The sequence below is a fragment of the Grammomys surdaster genome, unplaced genomic scaffold (genome assembly GCF_004785775.1).
Source record: "Grammomys surdaster isolate TR1022 unplaced genomic scaffold, NIH_TR_1.0 234, whole genome shotgun sequence".
In the NCBI taxonomy this organism is placed as follows: Eukaryota; Metazoa; Chordata; class Mammalia; order Rodentia; family Muridae; genus Grammomys; species Grammomys surdaster.
Window position 1 is genome coordinate 476959 of NW_021604679.1, and position 19750 is coordinate 496708.

A 19750-nucleotide genomic window follows, 5' to 3' on the forward strand; every position below is an offset into this window, starting at 1 on the left:
AGGGAGGGAGGGAGGGAGGGAGGGAGGGAGGGAGAAAGGAAAGGAGGGAGAGAAGGAGGGAGGGAGAAAGGAAGGGAGGGAGAGAAGGAGGAAGGGAGGGAGAGAAGGAGGGAGGGAGGAAGGGAGAGAAGGAGGGAGGGAAGGAGGAGCAAATGGAAAGAAAGAAACAAGAAATGTGGTCATTCTATAGAAGGGGCCTTGCCCCACCATAGAACTTTGCGTGACTGTTGAAGACCATTTGACTGTGTTGGCTGGTGGCGGAGAAGTGAGGATGGGGAGAACGGCAGTCATATCACAGAGACACTTGTGTACACTGCATATATGGGTCAAGGAAGTCACATACCCTGACCTGTTCATTTACAAAGAGTTCTCTTACAGTTTAGTGTAAGCTAGTTGAGTGAAATAAAACTAAAGATGTGAGAGATTTTAAAACAGAACTGAGTAACTTGCCGGAGCTAAGACATCAGTGGTAGGACACGGATGAGAGGATGAGTCATTATCATGGCTTGAATATACAATGTTCTCCACAGCACAAAATCAAGGCACCATTTCAGAGGTGGGGCTCAGCTTGCAGAAGTGGGGCACTAGAAGTAGTTCTTTGAAGGTTATTTCTAACATTTAGCCCATCCCACTACATGTTTCTGCACCTCTGACTGAGCCACTTCCCCATGACTTCTCTATTGTGATGGACTCAAGGATCCAAAACTATTTCTTCCTCTGTTATGGTATTTTTTCATATCACATCTATGAAAAAATAACTAACAGTGTGCAAAAGAGTCATGTAGGAGGTAAACTACATGGGTATATTCAACACTATTCAGAATCTGGATTTCTAGCTGAGATCACTGTGTGGATGGTGGGTTACCCTAGATGGAAACGTAAGAATGTCTTTGTACCATTTGCTCACTCTTGGATATAATGAGATTCAATGCTACAAACTGCTTTATAAGTAGGGGAAAGAAACATTTATCTGAGTGTAAAAACAGTCCTGAAGAACGCATTGGCAAGAATTGCAGCTGCATTTGTCTAAAGTCCTTATTTCAAAAGTAAATAATTTTGAGAAGTATCTCAAAACTTAAATGTTCAGATGCTCAGATGGAATTGAATATGAAAAAACAAAACAAGAAAACAAGAAAAAGATTCACAAGCCCAGAGGATCTGATTCAGTATCGTGTTGTTTCTTTGTACAGAGATTTATAGAGAAACTTGTTAAAAATATTGACTGTGGTCTTGACTGAAGGAGTCTATTTATATCTGGTTAAAGAGAACAGCAACTAAAATTCCCTCCAGAGCCTCGGTGGTATGGACAGAACCGGCAAACACATAAATCAGGACTTCCCTCATGCTCCCGATTGAATGAGATAATGCACGAGCCGGAAAAGCAGGGAAGGATTTATTACAGTTTTAAATCTCTTCTCAACCTGGCTGGTGTGTGAGTCTTGAGTCTTAAAACAAAAAGAAAATTACGAACAGGCCGTCTCTCTCTCTCTCTCTCTCTCTCTCTCTCTCTCTCTCTCTCTCTCTCTCAAGTCCACTACATTAAACAAATCCTGATACCCAGCCACCTACTGTGAGAACTATTGTTTAGTAGCAGTTGATAAGTATGTAAGTATGAAGTGGAAGTATTTTAAAAGCAGGCATTCTCATTGAAGACATCCAAAGGGTTCTTTGGGGAGCTCACCATAAAGAACTGTGAGAGTTCTATCTGACATGTTTCCTAGTTCCTTTATCCAGTGCTTGAGTTTCTTCTTCAGATTGTTGAAAAAAGCCCCAAGGGTTCCATAAAATAAATATATTATACTATGGTGCAAGAAGATTTATGCTATAGTTATTATTTGAAATAGGATCCACTCAGGAGTTTATTAGAGTTACAAAATGAGCAATCATATTGTATTTTCATTAGTGGCCCATTAATAGTTAATTCTCTAGTTATGCACTGAGCCTGTTTTAATTCAGTTGTTGTCATTTTAACCATTAATTAGTACTATTTATTCTCAGTCAGTCATTGATTGAAGGTCAACTATTTATGTATTGCTGGGTAGTGAAGTGTTGAATAAAATACACACAGTCCTGTTTATGTGGAGCTGACAATCTGTTGAAGCAGGCAACTATACACGCAAATAAACACATCATTAAAAGTTGTCAAAAGAGCAATGGAAGAAACAGGCTGAGAAAATTGACAGGAAACCAAGGGATTTTATTGTGTTGTGATCCAAGTAAGAGAGAAAAGTAATGTGAGGTAAAGTCTGAAAACTGAGGAAGGGTTGGCCATGAAAAGGCCTGGAAAAGCATTTCCCAGGAGGGAAGAGAGCAATTGGTAGGTCTGTGGGTAGGAAGCATCCTCAGGGAGGAAGAGCATGCTGGGATGGAAAGAAGCCATATTCCAAGGTCATATTGAGTATCTTGAATGTTATTCTATGTGAAAACAGGAAACCATTTTTATTATTTTAAACTAAAAAAAAAAGCTATGGTTTGATTTCCAAGTTTTATGATTTAGGGCTATAAATTTTACCTTAAAAATAAGTTTCTCAGTGAACTTAAGTCTACTTTACAGACATTACTTGGGTTGTAGGTCTGTGTCCCTTGAAAGACTCCATGCATTTGTTGTGCCAGCTTACAGAGTAGCTGATGCTATTTCAGTGTCCACCCTCATAATTTCAGTGTCCCGCCAAATTTATATTTTGTGGTTTGCACTATACATAGCACAAGCAAACAAGATAATCCTGATAATGGATAAAACATGACAATGATAGAAAACACTTTGGGGACCAAGGCTATTAACATTGGTGGTCACTAAGGAAAGTAACTAAAACAACATATTATGAAAAACTTACATTTGGTGATAGCAAATGTCCAATAGGCATTTAGGTCTACTTGTTGGTGTGCTGCTACTGTCAGTTGGTAGCATCTGTCAATCTTGGCTACAATGGCACACATGCATAACCTAAAAGACAGAAACTCCACTTTCAGGCCTCAACTCCAAGGCTTTACCCAGACACACACAGTATTGCACTGTAAACTGTTTCAACCTGTAAATGAATGCTAACACATTCACACATTTTGGGACACCTAATAGGGAGGTATGAGTTAGAACTGTCATAGGAACTTAGAGTAAACAGGAAGTAAACACAGCAAGTCATGAAAGGTCACATCTGAAACTATTTATATTAAAGCCTTATCCATACAAGAAAACCATATTTTTATAGAATCTAAGGAAACATTTCTCAAAAGATTTCACTTCAGTACTGCTGGTCTCTTGTCTAATCACCACTATATATATTCCTCAGCCCCACCTCACCAGTATCAACTATCCCACTAAAGTAAAGACTTTCCTTCAATTGTTTTGGTATCTTGTTAACCACAGCTGATTCCTTAGCCTTAGCTAAACAGAACCACAGAGTCTTAACTTAAAACTGCAAACAGCCATGATAGAGTCATTAAAAGACTTTCGAACTTCTTTCTGAAACTTCACAAGTCAAGTTCCAATGTCTGCATTTCTTTCAACACTATTATCTTCCAAACTCTGGCACAACAGCCCACCAAGCTTTGAACGCTCAACAGCTTTTCAAGCTCAAATTCCAAAGTCTTTCCATAGTCCTCCCCAAAACAAGGTGGTCAGATCTTTCACAGCAATACCCCACTATACTGGTACCAATTTCTATCTTACTCTAACCTTTAAGGGCACCTTAAGGTTTCTGGTGCTGTGATAAAAAACAGTGACCAAAGCAACATGGGGAGAAAAGGGTTTGCTTAGCTTATATTTCCTTATCTAGTCTACCAATGAAAAAAGCCAGGGCAGGAACTCAGAGCAGGAACCTGGAGGTAGGAGCTAATATAGAGGTCTTGGAGGAGCACTGCTTGCTGGTTTGCTCCTTCCTCTCTGATGACTCAAAAGGGGACTTGGGGTTGGCTATACTGCCTTTTCAGATATTCTCTTTAAAAGTTTTATTTTAAAAATGATAAATTGAAGCTAATAGTTTCCTACTTTATTTGGTGTTCAGATTAAATCCTATCTATCTTGAAATTCCACTTTATTTCAAGCCTTACTGATTAAACCTTTCTAAAAAATATTGACCAAAATCACACATCCTTTCGAATTTATTATGTATCCCGTATCCATTGCTACTAGAATCCGTTTCCATGTAGCATCGTCTTATTAGCTTCTCCTGCTAGCTTTCTGAGGGTGGGCACCTTGCTAATTGGCACCGGCACAGTGGTCAGCCTCTTCTAAGACATGTGCCTGGCGTCCCTGAGCCTTGACTCAGCAGCTTCTCTGAACTTTTATCCTGCAGGATACACAGGTGCCCTGTGTGAGACAGACATAAATGAATGCAGTAGCAACCCCTGCCAATTTGGGGGGAAATGTGCTGAGCTGTCCTCAGAGGATCTATATGGAAAGACTGCAGGCCTGCCTTCCTCCTTCAGCTATCTTGGAGCCTCGGGCTATGTTTGTATCTGTCTGCCTGGATTCACAGGTGAGGCGAACGAAATGGGAAACGACTCCCTGTGTTTTATAACAGAGAACGGATAATTAGAAGTAAAACCTGTACTGGATAAACTCTGGTGCCATGGCACAAAGGGTCCCCCTTGTGGGCATGAGAAATAACGTGGATCACATGTACCTCCTTAGCTCATAGGAAAAATATAAAGAGTGGGGATAGAAATGGATAAAACAGGACACATTTTCTTGAGAATTGCTGTCCACCTCGAAGTCTTCAGCCTAGAAGTAAATACTATCAGTAATTTCATGTGATCAAATTTGAGAATGTTCAGTCTTATGGTTTATTCATATTTTCTAGCAGTGTTGTTAAAGTTATGAATATGTACATGAAGAACAATTATCTAGTTTCAAGTAATCTTGCTAAACTCTCTGCAGCTGAAGTCAAAACATCACATTTCAGTGGCTTCTCTTCCTTTTGAAGCACCTTCTCTAAACCTGAAGTTCTCTGTATGTCTATTTTCCACTGAAAAGAGGCATTTGTATCTAGTATGTACTCTGACACTTCCAGACCTTTTGAAACAGGCCCTCCAGTTGTTAATAAGTAGTAATTTTCCAAAGCTGCTAGATACCAGAGAGAAAGGTAATCACACGCTAGTCCTCTATTCCATCTCTTTCTCCATAGATTAAACGTGTACTTCAGGAAATACTCTAGTTGCCGAGAATGTCTAGGAAAAGCTAATGATGAGAAAACATCTAGGATTCCCTTGATTTTACTATTTCATATTTGAAGATAATGAACTTTGATTTGTGATGTTTTTGTCTAGTTGCTGTAGAAGCTTTGTCTGGGGGCAGCATCAGGATAAAATATATAATGTCTGAACAGATTCTAGCATATGTGCTTTTGTTGTGCCATGAAACATTCACGAATCCCAAAAGATCACCAAGGAGCCGTTTCCAATGTAATCGCATTAGGGTCTTTTTATCACAAACTAGAGTTTGGACTTACTGCCTGCCCACAGGACAGTTTGGTGAAGCAGCTCCAAACTCTCATCAGGACAAGTCTTTATAGGAAAGGGAAATGAATGAGGCGGGGTCCAGCCTGGCAAGCATCTAACTGAATGTCTATTGCAAGCTGACAGGTGGGTGCTCTGAAACAAGAAATTACATCAGAAACAAGCAGACTAATCTTTGATTAGGTGTTGCTAATAGTAGCCAGGGAGTAACTCTGGCCAAGGACAAGCCGTGAGGTCCTTCCTGGTACATGGATGCAGCGTGAGTTCAGCTACAGGCCAAGTTCTCAAGCTTTTTGCCCTTTAAGATAGAGGCTGGTCCCAAGGTTGAATGAGCTTAGCCTCTCACTCTTACCTTAATTTTAAAGTTAATCTTGTAATGTGTCTTATTTTCTAATTATGTTGACCTGTAGAAACCAATGTGAGCTGTGGGTTTGTCTGTAATATATTTGTGAGGTTACCTCACCCTTAAGAATATTTCATGATCCATTTCTATTTCACACTCTTATCTCCTTTTATTCTTTCAAAGTTATTTCTTTTGGGTATATTGATGCACTTTATACAGATACTTCACATTTTTCTTGGGAACAAAGTGGAGATTATATTCCAGTATCCCCAAATATTAAGTTTGGGATTATACAAAGGAGATTCAATCAAAGTGAGACGCCATCTTTGTGCCTTGACAGAAAACAATATGGCTGTTCAACAAGAGGTAGAATGTTCTAGAAAAGTCAGAACTGATGAAAAGCTGACAAGTATGACTATGTTAATTAAAACACACTGGCTGCCCTCAATTTCTAAGGCTTAATGAATTAGTATTTTTGATTATGTGAAATTCCCAAATTGTGTTCCCATCATCAACCTTCACCCAGTGGTGATTCAACGATAAAGTTGTCACACTCTTCTACAGTTCCTCCAAGGAACCCCTTCGTACTTCCACCAGCAATGTGTAAGTGATTGATTTCTTCAGATTTCAGTAGTCCTGGCACTCTCTGTGTTGTCGAGGAAGATTTTCCATGTATATCCACTAGGTCTCATTGAATGTGTTACCCACATATTCTGTGCCTTAACCAATTTTCTGTCTGGACAGCTTCCTATTCACTTAGGAATGGTACTTGAAATCTCTGTCTAGAATGTCAGACTCATTTCTTCTTTCTGCTCTATCAAGTTTTGTTTTATGTATTTTTGAGGCTCTGTTGTTTGCAGCACATTTTACAGTTATTGTATCTCCCCGGGGGTTGATCCTTCTGCCATTATGCAATATTCCTGTCTCTGTATGAATTTACTTTGACATCTACTTTATGTAATGTTACTGTAACCACCCTGGGATTTTTCCAAGTTAGGTTCCCATGTCATATCCTTCCCTCCTCTTCTATTTGCCACTTGCCTGTGCCACTGAATTTTTGGTTCCTTGTAAATAGCACATTAAACAGCATATTATTGAGTTGGTTTAAAAATTTTATTCTGCTAATCTTTGTCTGGTGGTTAGCATATTTAGATAATTTTATATTTTCGTATATTAAAGATAATCCATTCTTTGTTTTCTGTTTGGTATTTTTATTCATGACTTTCTGTGAATTACTTGACTCATTTTAAGATTCCATCTTGATTTTATTTATCATATATTATATAAATTTCATATTAATTATTTTGTGCTTGTCTTACCAATCTTCCACAGCTCTGAGGTGAAGTATATGAACTTGACATCTACTTAGCCATCACTTTAGGGTATCATTGTTTTGAGGCTTAGATGATGTTGCAATTTTTATTTTAGTTACTAATGTGATTTTTTTAAAATGATATTGCCTATATTTTGCTCTCTAATTTTTTTCTTTTATCCTGTGGACTCAATTTTTTCTTTGTTCATTTTCTTTCTCCTCATCAAAGAACTTTTAATTTTAAGGGTGACTCATGGTTAGCAATGACGTCTTTTATTTTTCTTGTCTGAGAAAGAACTTATTGTCCACTCATCCTAGAAGGAGAGTTTTGCTAAATATAGAACTTGTTTATGACAGTTAATTTTATTTAGAACTGTGTGCTACATACCTCTGTACTCCATAGTTTCCTTTTAGTATCATATTTTTTCACTTATTCTTTAAGAATTTTTTACATGTATATAATGTATTTTGATCATATTCATCCTCCCATTCCAATTCTTCCTGGAGCCCTTCCCCACATGTCCCAGCTGATTTTATGCCCTGTCCCTCTTAAATCACTGAGTAAATTAATGCTGCCCCTATGCACATTGGTATAAAGCTATCAACTTGGTTATTCAACCAGAGGCCTTGCTCCTAAGGAAAACTGACTCTCTCCACTAGCAGCCATAGACTGTCAATAGCTCTTTAGCAAGGGATTGGGGCTCATGTACTTCTTTCCTCAACGCTACATTGTTAACTAGCTTGATCATCTGTAAGTTTGTTCAGGTAACCACAGCTCCTGTGCATTCATGAGTGACACAATCTTTTCTTATCCAGAAAATAGAGTTGCACCCCAATCCACCTCTGAATTATAATTTTTTTGCCCCCTCATTTGTGATATTTCCAGAGTTCTGAGGAAAAAGTGAATGAAATATATGTCTATTTGGCTCAGAGGATTTCCTTGACGCTTATTGTTTACACTTTGATCACTTGTGAAGCTCTGTATTCACTACCCTCCACCACAGAAAGAAGATTATCAGATGAGGAACAATAGCCTTGCTATTGTGTAGCTATAGTGTAGAAAGATACATATTTTCAAGACAGTTTGCTGTTGTATGCATTTAGCAAAATGACAGGAGTAGGCTCACCCCTGGAGCCTATAAGTTCCCCAAGTAAGAATTCTTGTTCAGAAGTACAGTGTCAAACATGAATTTCCTTCTACGAATAGGCCATAAATCTTAAATCAGAAATCAATCGGTTACCTTTATCACATTTTACGCCATTATTGTACCCATTGCCTTATCTTCCCAGGCTGTTCAACATAGCTTCCAAAGTCTGCAGCTAGACTAAGCTAGCTAAGATTGATGATGAGTATTCTCTCTCAGCAGTCTACATAGTACCTTCCTGAACTATGAAAGCTAGCCAAAGGGCAGAAACTTCCATTTCAGTACCAGCCTTATTCTACACATCTTATGACCTATTATCATTGGTCTTGTTTGAGACTAAAGAGATACCCTCTGCCATTGAAGTGATATGATTTTTTTCTTTATCATTAGTTTTTTGCTTTGTCTTATCTTTCCTTTTTTATTAGTTTTCAGAAATTAATGTGTAATGTACTTTGATGTTCCTGCAATTGAGTTTATCCTACCAGTGATATACTCAGTATTCCAACAAGCTTTTTGTTCCTATGACAACCAGCTGTGATTAATCTGTTCCATAAGACGGCTGATTTTTTTTTTTTTTAGTTTAAGTCTGTGATGACTTGATGCCATTGTCTTTGCTATTGTAATGAAGGCGACGTTATGATGGGCAGTGTGTAGCAGAAGAGGTTAGTGTACTTTATGGCACCAAAAAATAAGAAACAAAAGGAAGAGGAGATGCTGGGATCCTAGTTCAAAGCAGTGCATCAAATTTAGCTTCACTAAGCTCCATCCTCTAAGACATCTCCACATCCCAAGGGGCCACAGAACAGTGACTAGGTATTTTTACATGCAGGCTTTTGTGGGAGAATGCTCACCCAAATCATAGCATTCAACATTTTAAATCTTTGGGTTTGGGGGTTTTGCCAGATTCTTTTTTTTAATTTTAGGCAATTCCACATTCTTTTTCTACTCCTAGAATAATAATCATATAAATTGTATGTCTTTTATTATTTTTATGAAAGTTTTGAAATTCCCTCCCTGCCTTTACTGTTGTCACTGTATTGCTCAGACTTGGCAAATTCTATTGTTCTGTCCTCAAACTAACTCCCCTTTCATCTCTTTTTTATTAATCTATCCAAAGAATTATTTCTTCCATTGTATTTTGTAATGATACAACTTCCACTTACACATGCTGTGTTTCTAATAGTATTTTTCTTGTTCATCTCATACTGCCAAACTCCCACTGATCTCTGCTAATTGTCCTTGACTGGCTAGTATTTGTTTCTTCATTGGTGAGGTTAGAAAAATGTGTGTGTGTGTGTGTGTTTACAATATACATATCATAAAATAGTGGGTTTCTATACAGCTTTCTCAAAGGTATTTAATGATAGTTACTCTTCTCTGTTTCTAACCAAGTGTTGTGATGAGCGTCCTCATGCCACTGTCATGTAGAATACATCTCTTGATAGAGATGGGAAGAGGTGGGAAGTCCCAGTGTTGCTGAGGTAGTAAAAAAAAATACTCATCTGTTATTAAGACTCCCCTATCCCAACAGAAGGATTCTAGATCCAGGAGCTCAAGGAAAAGAGAATTGTGCTACAGCACTGGCTTGGCACCTAATAGTCCCCAATGGTTAGAGGGTATTTCTTCATTGGTAGGACTGGAGTTAAAGATCCATAGGAATAAGGAGGCTTCTGTGGCTGGGCAAGTGTTGTGATAGGCTTCTCCTTACTACTGAAAGACAGAGAACATAGAACTGTAGCATAGTCCCTTTTGCTGAGGTCTTCCAGGCTGAGGGGTCTGGTAAAGGTGCAAGCATCCCATGGGTTGTTGAAGTAGAAACAAGACAAAGTTAGTCAAGTATTAGTCAGAAGATATATTCATGATCACAATGTCAGACAGAATTTAATGGAAATTATAAGAACCTAAATAGCTCAGTAAATTAATATTTTATGCAAGTGCATGTTCTGTGTATGAAAACTGAAAGAGGTTCTGATGAGCTGTGTTTTGTCCTTGAACTATCCTCTTCAACATGAATTTCAAACTCTTGATTTAGATTTTAAGTGTTAATGCTTCATTTTGGTTCCTTAAAATACAGTTATATGAGTAGTTTTAACAAGTTTACAAACCATTTCCTAATGAAGTCCCACTTTCAACTCTAGCTGTGTCTCTTCAACTCCAATTAGCATCTATTCCAAGTATGAACAATACTGGCATCTCTGTAAAGTTACATTGTCACTTCTGGGGCTGCTTCACCCATCTGCTCTCTGTGAGGAAAGACTGAGGTGGGCAGCAGGAGATCCTAAACGTCCTGGCTTCAAACCTATAAGCAGGATTCCTCACAAAACACCCGATGAGAGCCACCTGGCACAGCAGCTACACACGGAGCACCAGTTCTCAGGTTCAACTGCTTTAAGCAGTTGCTAAAAATGTATTTGGTTTTTTTTTGTCCTAAAAAATTAAAGCCTGTGCCATGTACAAATTAATTTCTGATTTTCAACCTAAGTCCAACTAAAATAGCCATATAGGACCAAATATTTTCCAGAGCTTCACATAACCATGAAGCAATGAAGCTTATGACATGATCAATATCTCCTGGTGAAATGAAATTTCCAATAGAATTTGTTCATCTATTGACAACATCTTATGCTCATTGTTCTTTGAAATATATTTTTTCTTAAAATTTAAACTTGATAATATAGATTCTAAATAACTTGAATATACATATATATGTATATATATGTATATATACATGTACACATATACATCATATACATATACATCATATACATATGTCAGAACTGAAGCACTCCTCAAAACTGTTCACCTTAGGACCAGCATATGAAGAAAGCAGAAGAGGAAGATAGATGTCCAGCACTGTAGCAATGTCAGGTACAAATGTATACCTGACATTTCATGATCAACCTATAGCATGTACCCATGTATGTCAATTACTCAACTTCCACAATATTGACAAACCAGGCTTTTCTCTTCATAATAATAAATTGGTTATTGTTTCTAATTTTACAGAAGAAAAATAAGCACATTGGTTTTCCTCCAACAAATGCATTAATCATTTATTTTATTCTCTCTACAAGCCTGAAAGTCATCCTGTTACTATTTTGTGAATGTTGGCAAAGCAAATAAGACTTGGATCAGAAAACCAGCCATAGCACAGAACATAAGTGCTGTATTAATTCCTCTCCTTGCTGTGGCAAAATACCTGATAAAATTAACTTGTGGGAAGAAAGATTTATTTTAGTTTATGGTTCATGGATACAGACCATTATGGCAGAGCAGGCATGGTGGTTACTGGCTTTTTTTGGGATCCCGGAGCGGAGCTGGCAGCATGACTTGTTGCATACCCACATTTTCAAGCAGAAAGAACTCCCATGAAAATGAACTGGGGTATAAAACACTCAGGGCCCATTCACCAGAGAATCACTACTCCAAGCTAGACCTCCTCCTAAAGCCTCCCAAACAGTGCCACAAACTGGAGACTTTCTGTTTAAATTTGTGTACCTGACATTTCATGGTCAACCTATAGCATGTACCCATGTATGTCAATTACTCAACTTCCACAATACTGACAAACCAGGCTTTTCTCTTCATTGAAAGGAACTTATTTAATAACCTGGTGACCTTTGCTATCTGTAAGAGTATTATGTTTACCTCGGACTCCCTGTGCATTGTTTCTCAGACAATAGAGCTCATTCTTGGGAAAGAGGTCTCCTGTGCTTTGCATAATGCTTGTTCAGGACTCTTCCTCCCTGGACCTTCATCCTCAGCATTATTTCTTAATTAGTAGAACTCTTCTATGGAAGAGGCCTCAGTTTGCAAAAAGGCATTTAATTTGCAAAGGAGTTTCAACATAGTCATGCCTTAATCTTAATTGTGATCATTGTCTTGAGGAAACTATTTTCCAAAGTTGTACTATGGTTAGATAATAAATAAACTCCTTAGTCAAAATCAAAGTACTCAGGGTCAGACTCTAGAGCCTCAGTCATTTTGAACTGGATTTCCTTCTTACCTCACACAGATTGTTATCTGCCAGCTGTGGCATTTTCAAGGACAACCACAACACAAAGGAGAGCTGCTACCGGGACACACAACACAGAGGGGAATACTTTACTCCTTGTTGAACTGGTTCTTAGGCTTGATACATGGACCAATCCCACTGAATAGGTGCGCCTATGGTGTGTTTAACTTGACAGTTCCAACTGCTGCTAGATTTACCTAGACAGTGTCAATTTTAGCCAGTATGTAGTGCTGAACTTGAAGAACAAAGTGAATTTAACTGTCCTTTTCTAAAATTTCTAGGCTCTGAAGTGTTTATCCCCTACTGCTGGGCCAGGTGCTCTCCTTCCACAGTGATGAACTCACTGAGATCTAGTTTCCTTAACTTTGAATCTTTGCCAATCACTTGCTCTGTCCTCTGTCTTTCAGCAGGAAAAGACAAATGTCAGTGAGAATGCACTTACAGGGCCTGGGGATAGGTAGCCTACCATATGTGAGGAATTGCAAAAAATAAAATACACCAACAAAAGATAAAGGAGAGATCCATTATAATTCCCACTTTAGCAAGTTGAGTCACTTGGTAAGAGTGTATTCAACCAAATGTTCATTGTTTTTATGATGCAGAATCATGCTGACTCAAGAGTAACTTCCAGGTTGTTAGGTTTGCATCTCTTAATCTCTATACATTGTGGGATTGTTACATCAAATTACTGTCAGTTTGTTCTTCAGGGCAAAAAGACCTTCAGGCTTCTGACTGGTCAAAACAGAATAGTAATGTTTTTAAGATAAATGTGTATAACCCCTTTCCCTTATTATAGTGATCATTTATTGGTTATTGAAAGTGGAAATAAGAGATAAATCTTTCCTGGCAATGGCTACATTTAATTCAATCTCTCAACAGTTTGGATCTATCTTAAGTCAATAGGGACTTAGAATCACTTTGCTATTAGCGCCGTTTGTTACACTCCTGAAAACTTCCTGATTTAACTACTGCAGACATTGTTTATTGGATGAAGCCCTAGGGACTGCCTTGTATTTCTACCATCATTCCCCTCACACTGAGAGCAGCATGAATAAAACCAATACTAGTTGACTCCTACCTTCTGTGTGCCATTTCATTCAGATTGTCAAGTAGCAATGGAGTCCCTTGCTTCACCGACTGTCACTGATCTTTGGGAATTGGGTTGTAGCTTGATTTAGTGTTTGGGAGTGGGGATGTAGCTTGAATTAGAGTGCAGAGAGTCTTATTTTGTCTGTCCCCAAAACCACCCCAAAAGTTGCCTTTTGGTTGGTTGTTTGCTGAAGAAAAAAAAAAGCTATATCTCAGTAAGTATGTTATCTTTGCTGCTAGAATGGTTGGGTCTGGAATTTAATTTTATCTCATTTATAAACAAATCAGTTAGCCTGTCTGTCACTGTTTCTGAGTTTCTGTTCAGAGACAAAGGACACTATTAGATTATGCAGCATATGCATCATATCCGAGGAGGTTCTTATTGCTTGTGGGTGTGGAAGAAGGGGGATCAGAAATTCAAGGTCACACTTGGCTACATTGTAAGGCTGAGGCTAGCCTAAACTATATGAGACCTTGACTAAAAGAAAAAGGGGCATATAACCCTAAGCCTACACCTTAATAAACTGTCCCATACTCAATGAGCGAATGGACAGAACTAAGGGCACTATTGGTTATTAATATCAACAGCAACAGAAATGTGAAGTGGGAGGGAGATGGTCTGGGCACTAGGAGTAGCTGGGAAAAGAGTTTTGTGGGTAGATATGATCAAAACACCTGATAAAATGAAGAACCAGCCATCTTATAGTGAAGACACATTAGCTTCGGTGCTGCTTTCAGTTAAACCTCTGCTTCTCAAGGATTAGACTATCCCCACCTGTATGTAACCTTAACTACAAATGGTTCTGTACTGCCTATTCCAGGAAAGGCGATCATGACTTTGTTTCAAACAGTTGTTTATAACCATCTTGCAAGCCTACCTTTCTTTCAAAAGGTAGGTTTGGCCATCTATGGCTACCTGAACATGACTATGATTATCTTGTTATGCCCACACTGCAACCATGTCTTTCTTTACATGGTTGTTAGGATTAACTTGTTTATCCTGAGACTGTACTCATGCCTTAGAAGGAAGCATCTTGAGTACAGGAATAAAAAAGCTTACTTTAATTAATTGCTTGCTTTAATTACTTCAGCCATGATAATTTGGATCAGTGGTCTTTCTTCTACCATCTTTGAAATTAACAATGAGTGTAAGAAGACTTCAAAGAATGCATTTAAAGTACTTAATAGAAGCTTCACATACATCTCTGGACTCTTGGTGGCAAATATTAGCCAAGCTTACAATGTTAAGAGAGTTTTGTCCCATTACAGTTAAAACTTCAGCACATCTTAGGAAGAATCCTTCATCCTTGTAAGCCAGATATAATTAGTTGGAGCTCAGAATTGTTGCTCCAATTATAGTCTATGCCAATTTTGATAAATTAAATTTTCTATTCCATTTGACACATCACAATTTGAAAAATGCGTTCTCTGGATATCTGATTGATCCTCCATTTTCAGAAGCATGTAACACCTTAAGTTTCTCAGGTTACTTTCTTCCAATCAAGAACTTAAAGATTTGTAAGGAAAAACCTCAATGTAATGTAAATACTGCTAATTTTAGAAAAGCTTTAGGTTAAAATTAAAGTTTTTAAAAACCTGACCAAACCATTTTTTTATGATTCTATAGTTGTGTTTTTAATGGATTCCTTTACAGCTGCTGAAGTTATTGCTGGGGATGTGATTAATATCGTTTGTGCAATAAAACACTTCATACTTTATTTTTATACTTTCTGCTACCTGCTGGCACTAGCTTTGAGCCCAGTGTACATTTCTAGTTCATTGCTTGTGATAAAAGTCATTTTACTTGTTGGCTGTATTAGGAGATCTCTCTCTTTGTTGAATTAATGATTCAAGGCAAGTTCTTACGATTCTGTTGACTATAATGAAGTTATTTGTTTGTTTTTCTCCATTTTGACTTTCTTATTTAATTGACCTATTGTCTAAACAAGAAGGAAGGGAGATAAATAGCATTGGCCAGTGCAGGCAGCCTTGTGGGCACATGTGAAACTACCAATATTTTCCAAGCATCACACAGTGGTATAAATCCCACCCAATCTGGGAATATATTTCAAGTTGAATCAAGCAAAAACTGCTGTTCTCCACAATGATGCTCATATCTTAATTAAACTCACATTTTAGGTCAATATATGTTTATTATTGAATTTTCTGGTAGTGCTGTTGGCGTAAATTAAATTGATTTCATTTGCGTTTTCTTTCTTTTTTCTTATCTGCTCGCTTACTCTGGTTTACTCTTTTCTCACAGTTACAGTGGCTCTTAATCAGGGTTAATAATCCTGAGATCCAAACCTTTTATTTTCTAAGGGGGGAGAATAAAATTGCTTGTTAAGCTTTTGAGCTTCAGCCATTTACACTCCAGCCCTCATTTTAACCACTTCTTTCAAAGAAGAGGGTCAGCTGAAACATTCAGTAAATGGCACATACCATTCTACTGAAGCTGAATGAACACACACTCTTCTGCCAAATTATATATGCTTATTTCCTTTGTTTTATTTACAATTACTCCTCTCAAAAGAGTTGTTTACCTTACACTGACAAAACCACACAAGTATGAGAAGCCTCATCTTGGTTTTTGCTTTTTATTCTTTTGTATTTGTTTTTATTTTCGTATAACACACATACATAAGTTTGAGCTTGTGGCTAGAGAGATGGCTCAGCTGAATCAACTTGCTATAAAGGGAACACAGTGTATATCTAGTCCCCAGTCAAGGCTGTAATGGTACCTTCTTTTGAAGGCAGAGGATCAAATTAGGATAACAGGTTATATTCAGTTTGGGCAAAGGTTTTGAATTAATTCTATTTTAGTTTTATATACATGGATGTTTTGTCTGAATGAATGTCTGTGTACAATGTGAATGCCTGGTGCCTCCATAAGCCAGAAGAGGGTGTTATATCTGGAGTTGTAGGCTGTTCAGAGCTGCTATGCATCAAATTGGGCCTGTGTAAGCAAAGCCAGTGGTCTTAACTGCTGAGCCATCTCTCTAGCCCCTAAGCAACAGTTCTTAAATAGTTAAAACTATCAGAAAATAGAACAAAGCATTTTTACAAAGAAAAGAGAATCTGTGTGACAGGGCTTGATTTTGGATAAGAAAGATGAAGCCCTACAGTGGTGGTCCTTGGGAAAAATCGGCACTTCTTAAACTTTTCCACTTAGTCTCCTTATTGTCCAAGAAAATTTTGTGACCAGGAGCATACAGAAATATAGAAATATCTATACATGCCGAACATTTACTGGTAAAGAAAAATGTATTTCTTGATACAATTTTTTGATATACATGTAATTTTACCATTTACCAAAAACAAAGCAAATTTATTTATTAATAATATGTATTTGTGTCTATGTTAACACAGAAGTTGAGTCTTGGCTGGACATTTAATAGTTCAGGACACTAGCTATCTTCAATGTTTTTCAGAGTTGATCGATAATTTGATTTTATGATCATCAATACTGAGAATGACACAAATGGAGGAAATGAAATGGCAGAAGCATCTTCAGTGTAGTTCCAGACAGTGCAGGAAATTCTACTCTAATCTCAAACCAAAATTTTTAACAATTTTTATGAAACTTGGCTCAGTGGTTTGGGTTCTGGGGAAGGTGCTTGAATCAACCTTGGCAGACCTTCATGCAAATGAAAGCTTCCTGCTCTGCCTGGAGAAATGCTTCCTTCTGGGCTGAGGGGAAATAGACAAGGTACCGAATGGTAATAATAATAATAATAATAATAATAATAATAATAATAAAATAATAATAACAATAGTAAAATTCAGTGAAAGCTGTTTTCAATAGGTATTGATAGGTGTGGCTGGGATGGTACCTTCTAGAATGAGTAGTATGCTTCGATAGTAAGCAACTATGGCTATAGGATAGCTTCTCAACGTGTCTGTGGGATGTTCAAGGTGCTGGCAAGATAACAATCTGTTTGGCTACTTGCCTCATAGTCCTTTGCTCAAGACTAAGAAAAACACTAAGAACAAAACACTAAGGAAAAACTTAAATTAAGTTTTCTAAATTAAGACTGGCATTTAAGGAGTCAAACTGACTTGTCACCCAATATCATAGCCTACAGGAAAAATAAATGGTAAAAGCAATGTTTACAATCCAATCTTAAGCTTAGCAGTAATTTCACAGGGCTCTAACAGGGCCCAATTCCTGCCAAATGACATAAGAAGTGGAGCCCTGTCATCTGCCTCACACGTGCTGGAGACTTGCTCCCTAGCAGGGACTGGAGAGGTAGAAGCCCTAAGGGGTGGAGGGTAGAGGGTAGATATTAGAAGATCTTCCTTTGGAAGAGTACAAGACACTGGACACTTTTTTCCCATTTCCTTCCTTCCTTCCTTCCTTCCTTCCTTCCTTCCTTCTTTATTTATTTATTTATTTATTTATTTATTTATTCTCTTTGCATCCCAATTGCAGTCCTCATCCTCCAAGTCCCACCCCTACACACAAAGCACCTCCATCCATTCCCTCCTCTTCTCCTCTGAGAAAGGGAAGACCTCCCCTTGGTACCAACCCACCCTGGCACCACAAGTCACTTCAAAACTAGGCATATCCTTTCCCAGTGAGGCCAGACAAGGGAGTCTAGTTAGGGGAATAGGATCCACGGGCAGGCAACAGAGTCAGGGACAGCCCCTGCTACAGTTGTTGGGATATCTGCATAAAGACCAGGCTGAACATCTGCTACATATGTACTGGGACCTAGGTCTAGCCTATATATGTTCTTTGATGGTTTAGACTCTCGGAGCCCCCAAGGGTCCAACACTAGATTACTCCATGATCAGGAGAGATAGGGAGCAACTCTTCTCTTTGTAAACTGGTAATGTAAGATATTTATTATAGCAGGAGTAAAGCTGATGACCATGGGTTCCTGGTGGTAGTAGGAATGCAACTATACACATAGCTAATGAAGTTCTATTCTCTACTAATCAGTGGAAATGAAACATATCCTTAGAAATGAGTTGCCAAGCTCACAGAGTAAAACCATTTAAAGAGTACAAGAGCAAGCTATTTGTTTTTTATTTTATTTTTTATATGAAGTCTAGGATAAAAAGTTAGATTTGAAAAGCAAGCCTTTTCTTCACTTAGTAAATGGCGGCAATTAGGAGTGCTATCTGTGTCTTCCCTCTTTGTGAAAGCACAATGTTTTTAACAAAAAGGTGTTGCTCTGCAGGTGACTAGAACACACTTCTGTATGTGTGCAAAGTTCAGTTTCAGAATTACGTCATCTGTAGGTACTTTTTTATGGGAAGGTTTGCTTCATTTCCTGTCTTATACATCAATCTCATTTTGTGATTTAGACATCTTAATTACTTCAGTGATTTAATAACTAGAAAAAGAATTTTTCTACTTAACGCTTATGCCTCACAGTACCTAGCATGATTGGATCGATGGCGGTATTCACTTTGAGTCACCTATGAAACAAATATTCTGGAACAGCATCAAAAGCTTTGGAGTAGAATTGTTTTCTGAGCACCAGGGTGGGAGTTTGCACACTGGCCAGGATCTTCCCTCTATCTATTTCTGTGAGTTTTAACACCACTGACCTGGCCAAATTCCAACACCATTCATTAAATCTTGCCTGTCTCAATCAACCTTGAAACTTTAATAAGGCCCTATATTTCATATCCTAACCTACTTTCATAACATCTTCCAAAGCAGCCACCCAGCTGTGGCCATTCACACTGGAGCTAGCTAGATTTGTCTAACAGCTGAGGGTACCCCCTCCATCACACACACACACACACACACACACACACACACACACACACACACACTCATTCTTCCCCCGGAAGCAGGAAGAAGCTCAGTGATTTGTTCCAGGAAAACGATTCAAATGACATTCAAATGACAGGTAAGTAGGAAAATCCAAATACTAAAATCAATTGCCCAAGCATTTCTTATAGTACATTCATTGGAAAGATTACCAAAGTACCAGCTGAGCACTTAACTTCAACCAAGTACAATGTTATAAGAAATTAAAACACCAGGAAGCTTCACACCAAGATGCTCTCCTGACCCTCTGAAACCTTTTTGCTTTTGAATCCTCACTATTGGCTCTGGCGCGCTTTGATGCAGCCTGTCTGAACACATCACCATATCAAGCTACACAAAGCAGCCCAGCAGGGCTGATGAGGCCCCGAAGACAGCACAAGTGTGTGTCTGGCACATTCATTCTCTCCTTATTGGTGAGAATTCTTTAACACACAAAGCCTGTTCCTAAAATCAGTGGGGAAGGAGAGAGATTCCTCAGCCTTTCCCCACATAGAGTGAGGGCTGCCTCTTTTCTCAACCTCAGTATCTCCCTGGAACATATTTTACAGATTCTGCTGGACATAATTGACAAACAGATTCACCCAGTATGTAAGACAGGAAACAT

At 38.2% G+C, this 19750-nt stretch overlaps 1 protein-coding gene across 1 annotated transcript in view; it reads left to right on the plus strand.

Moving 5' to 3' along the window:
- Window positions 1-19750, plus strand: part of Crb1 (crumbs cell polarity complex component 1) — a 163048-nt gene that overhangs the window by 47416 nt on the left and 95882 nt on the right. Inside the window, exon 5 of the mRNA XM_028773807.1 lies at window positions 4293-4475. Within this exon, the coding sequence (XP_028629640.1) occupies window positions 4293-4475 (183 nt within the window). The remainder of the gene's footprint in view (window positions 1-4292; window positions 4476-19750) is intronic.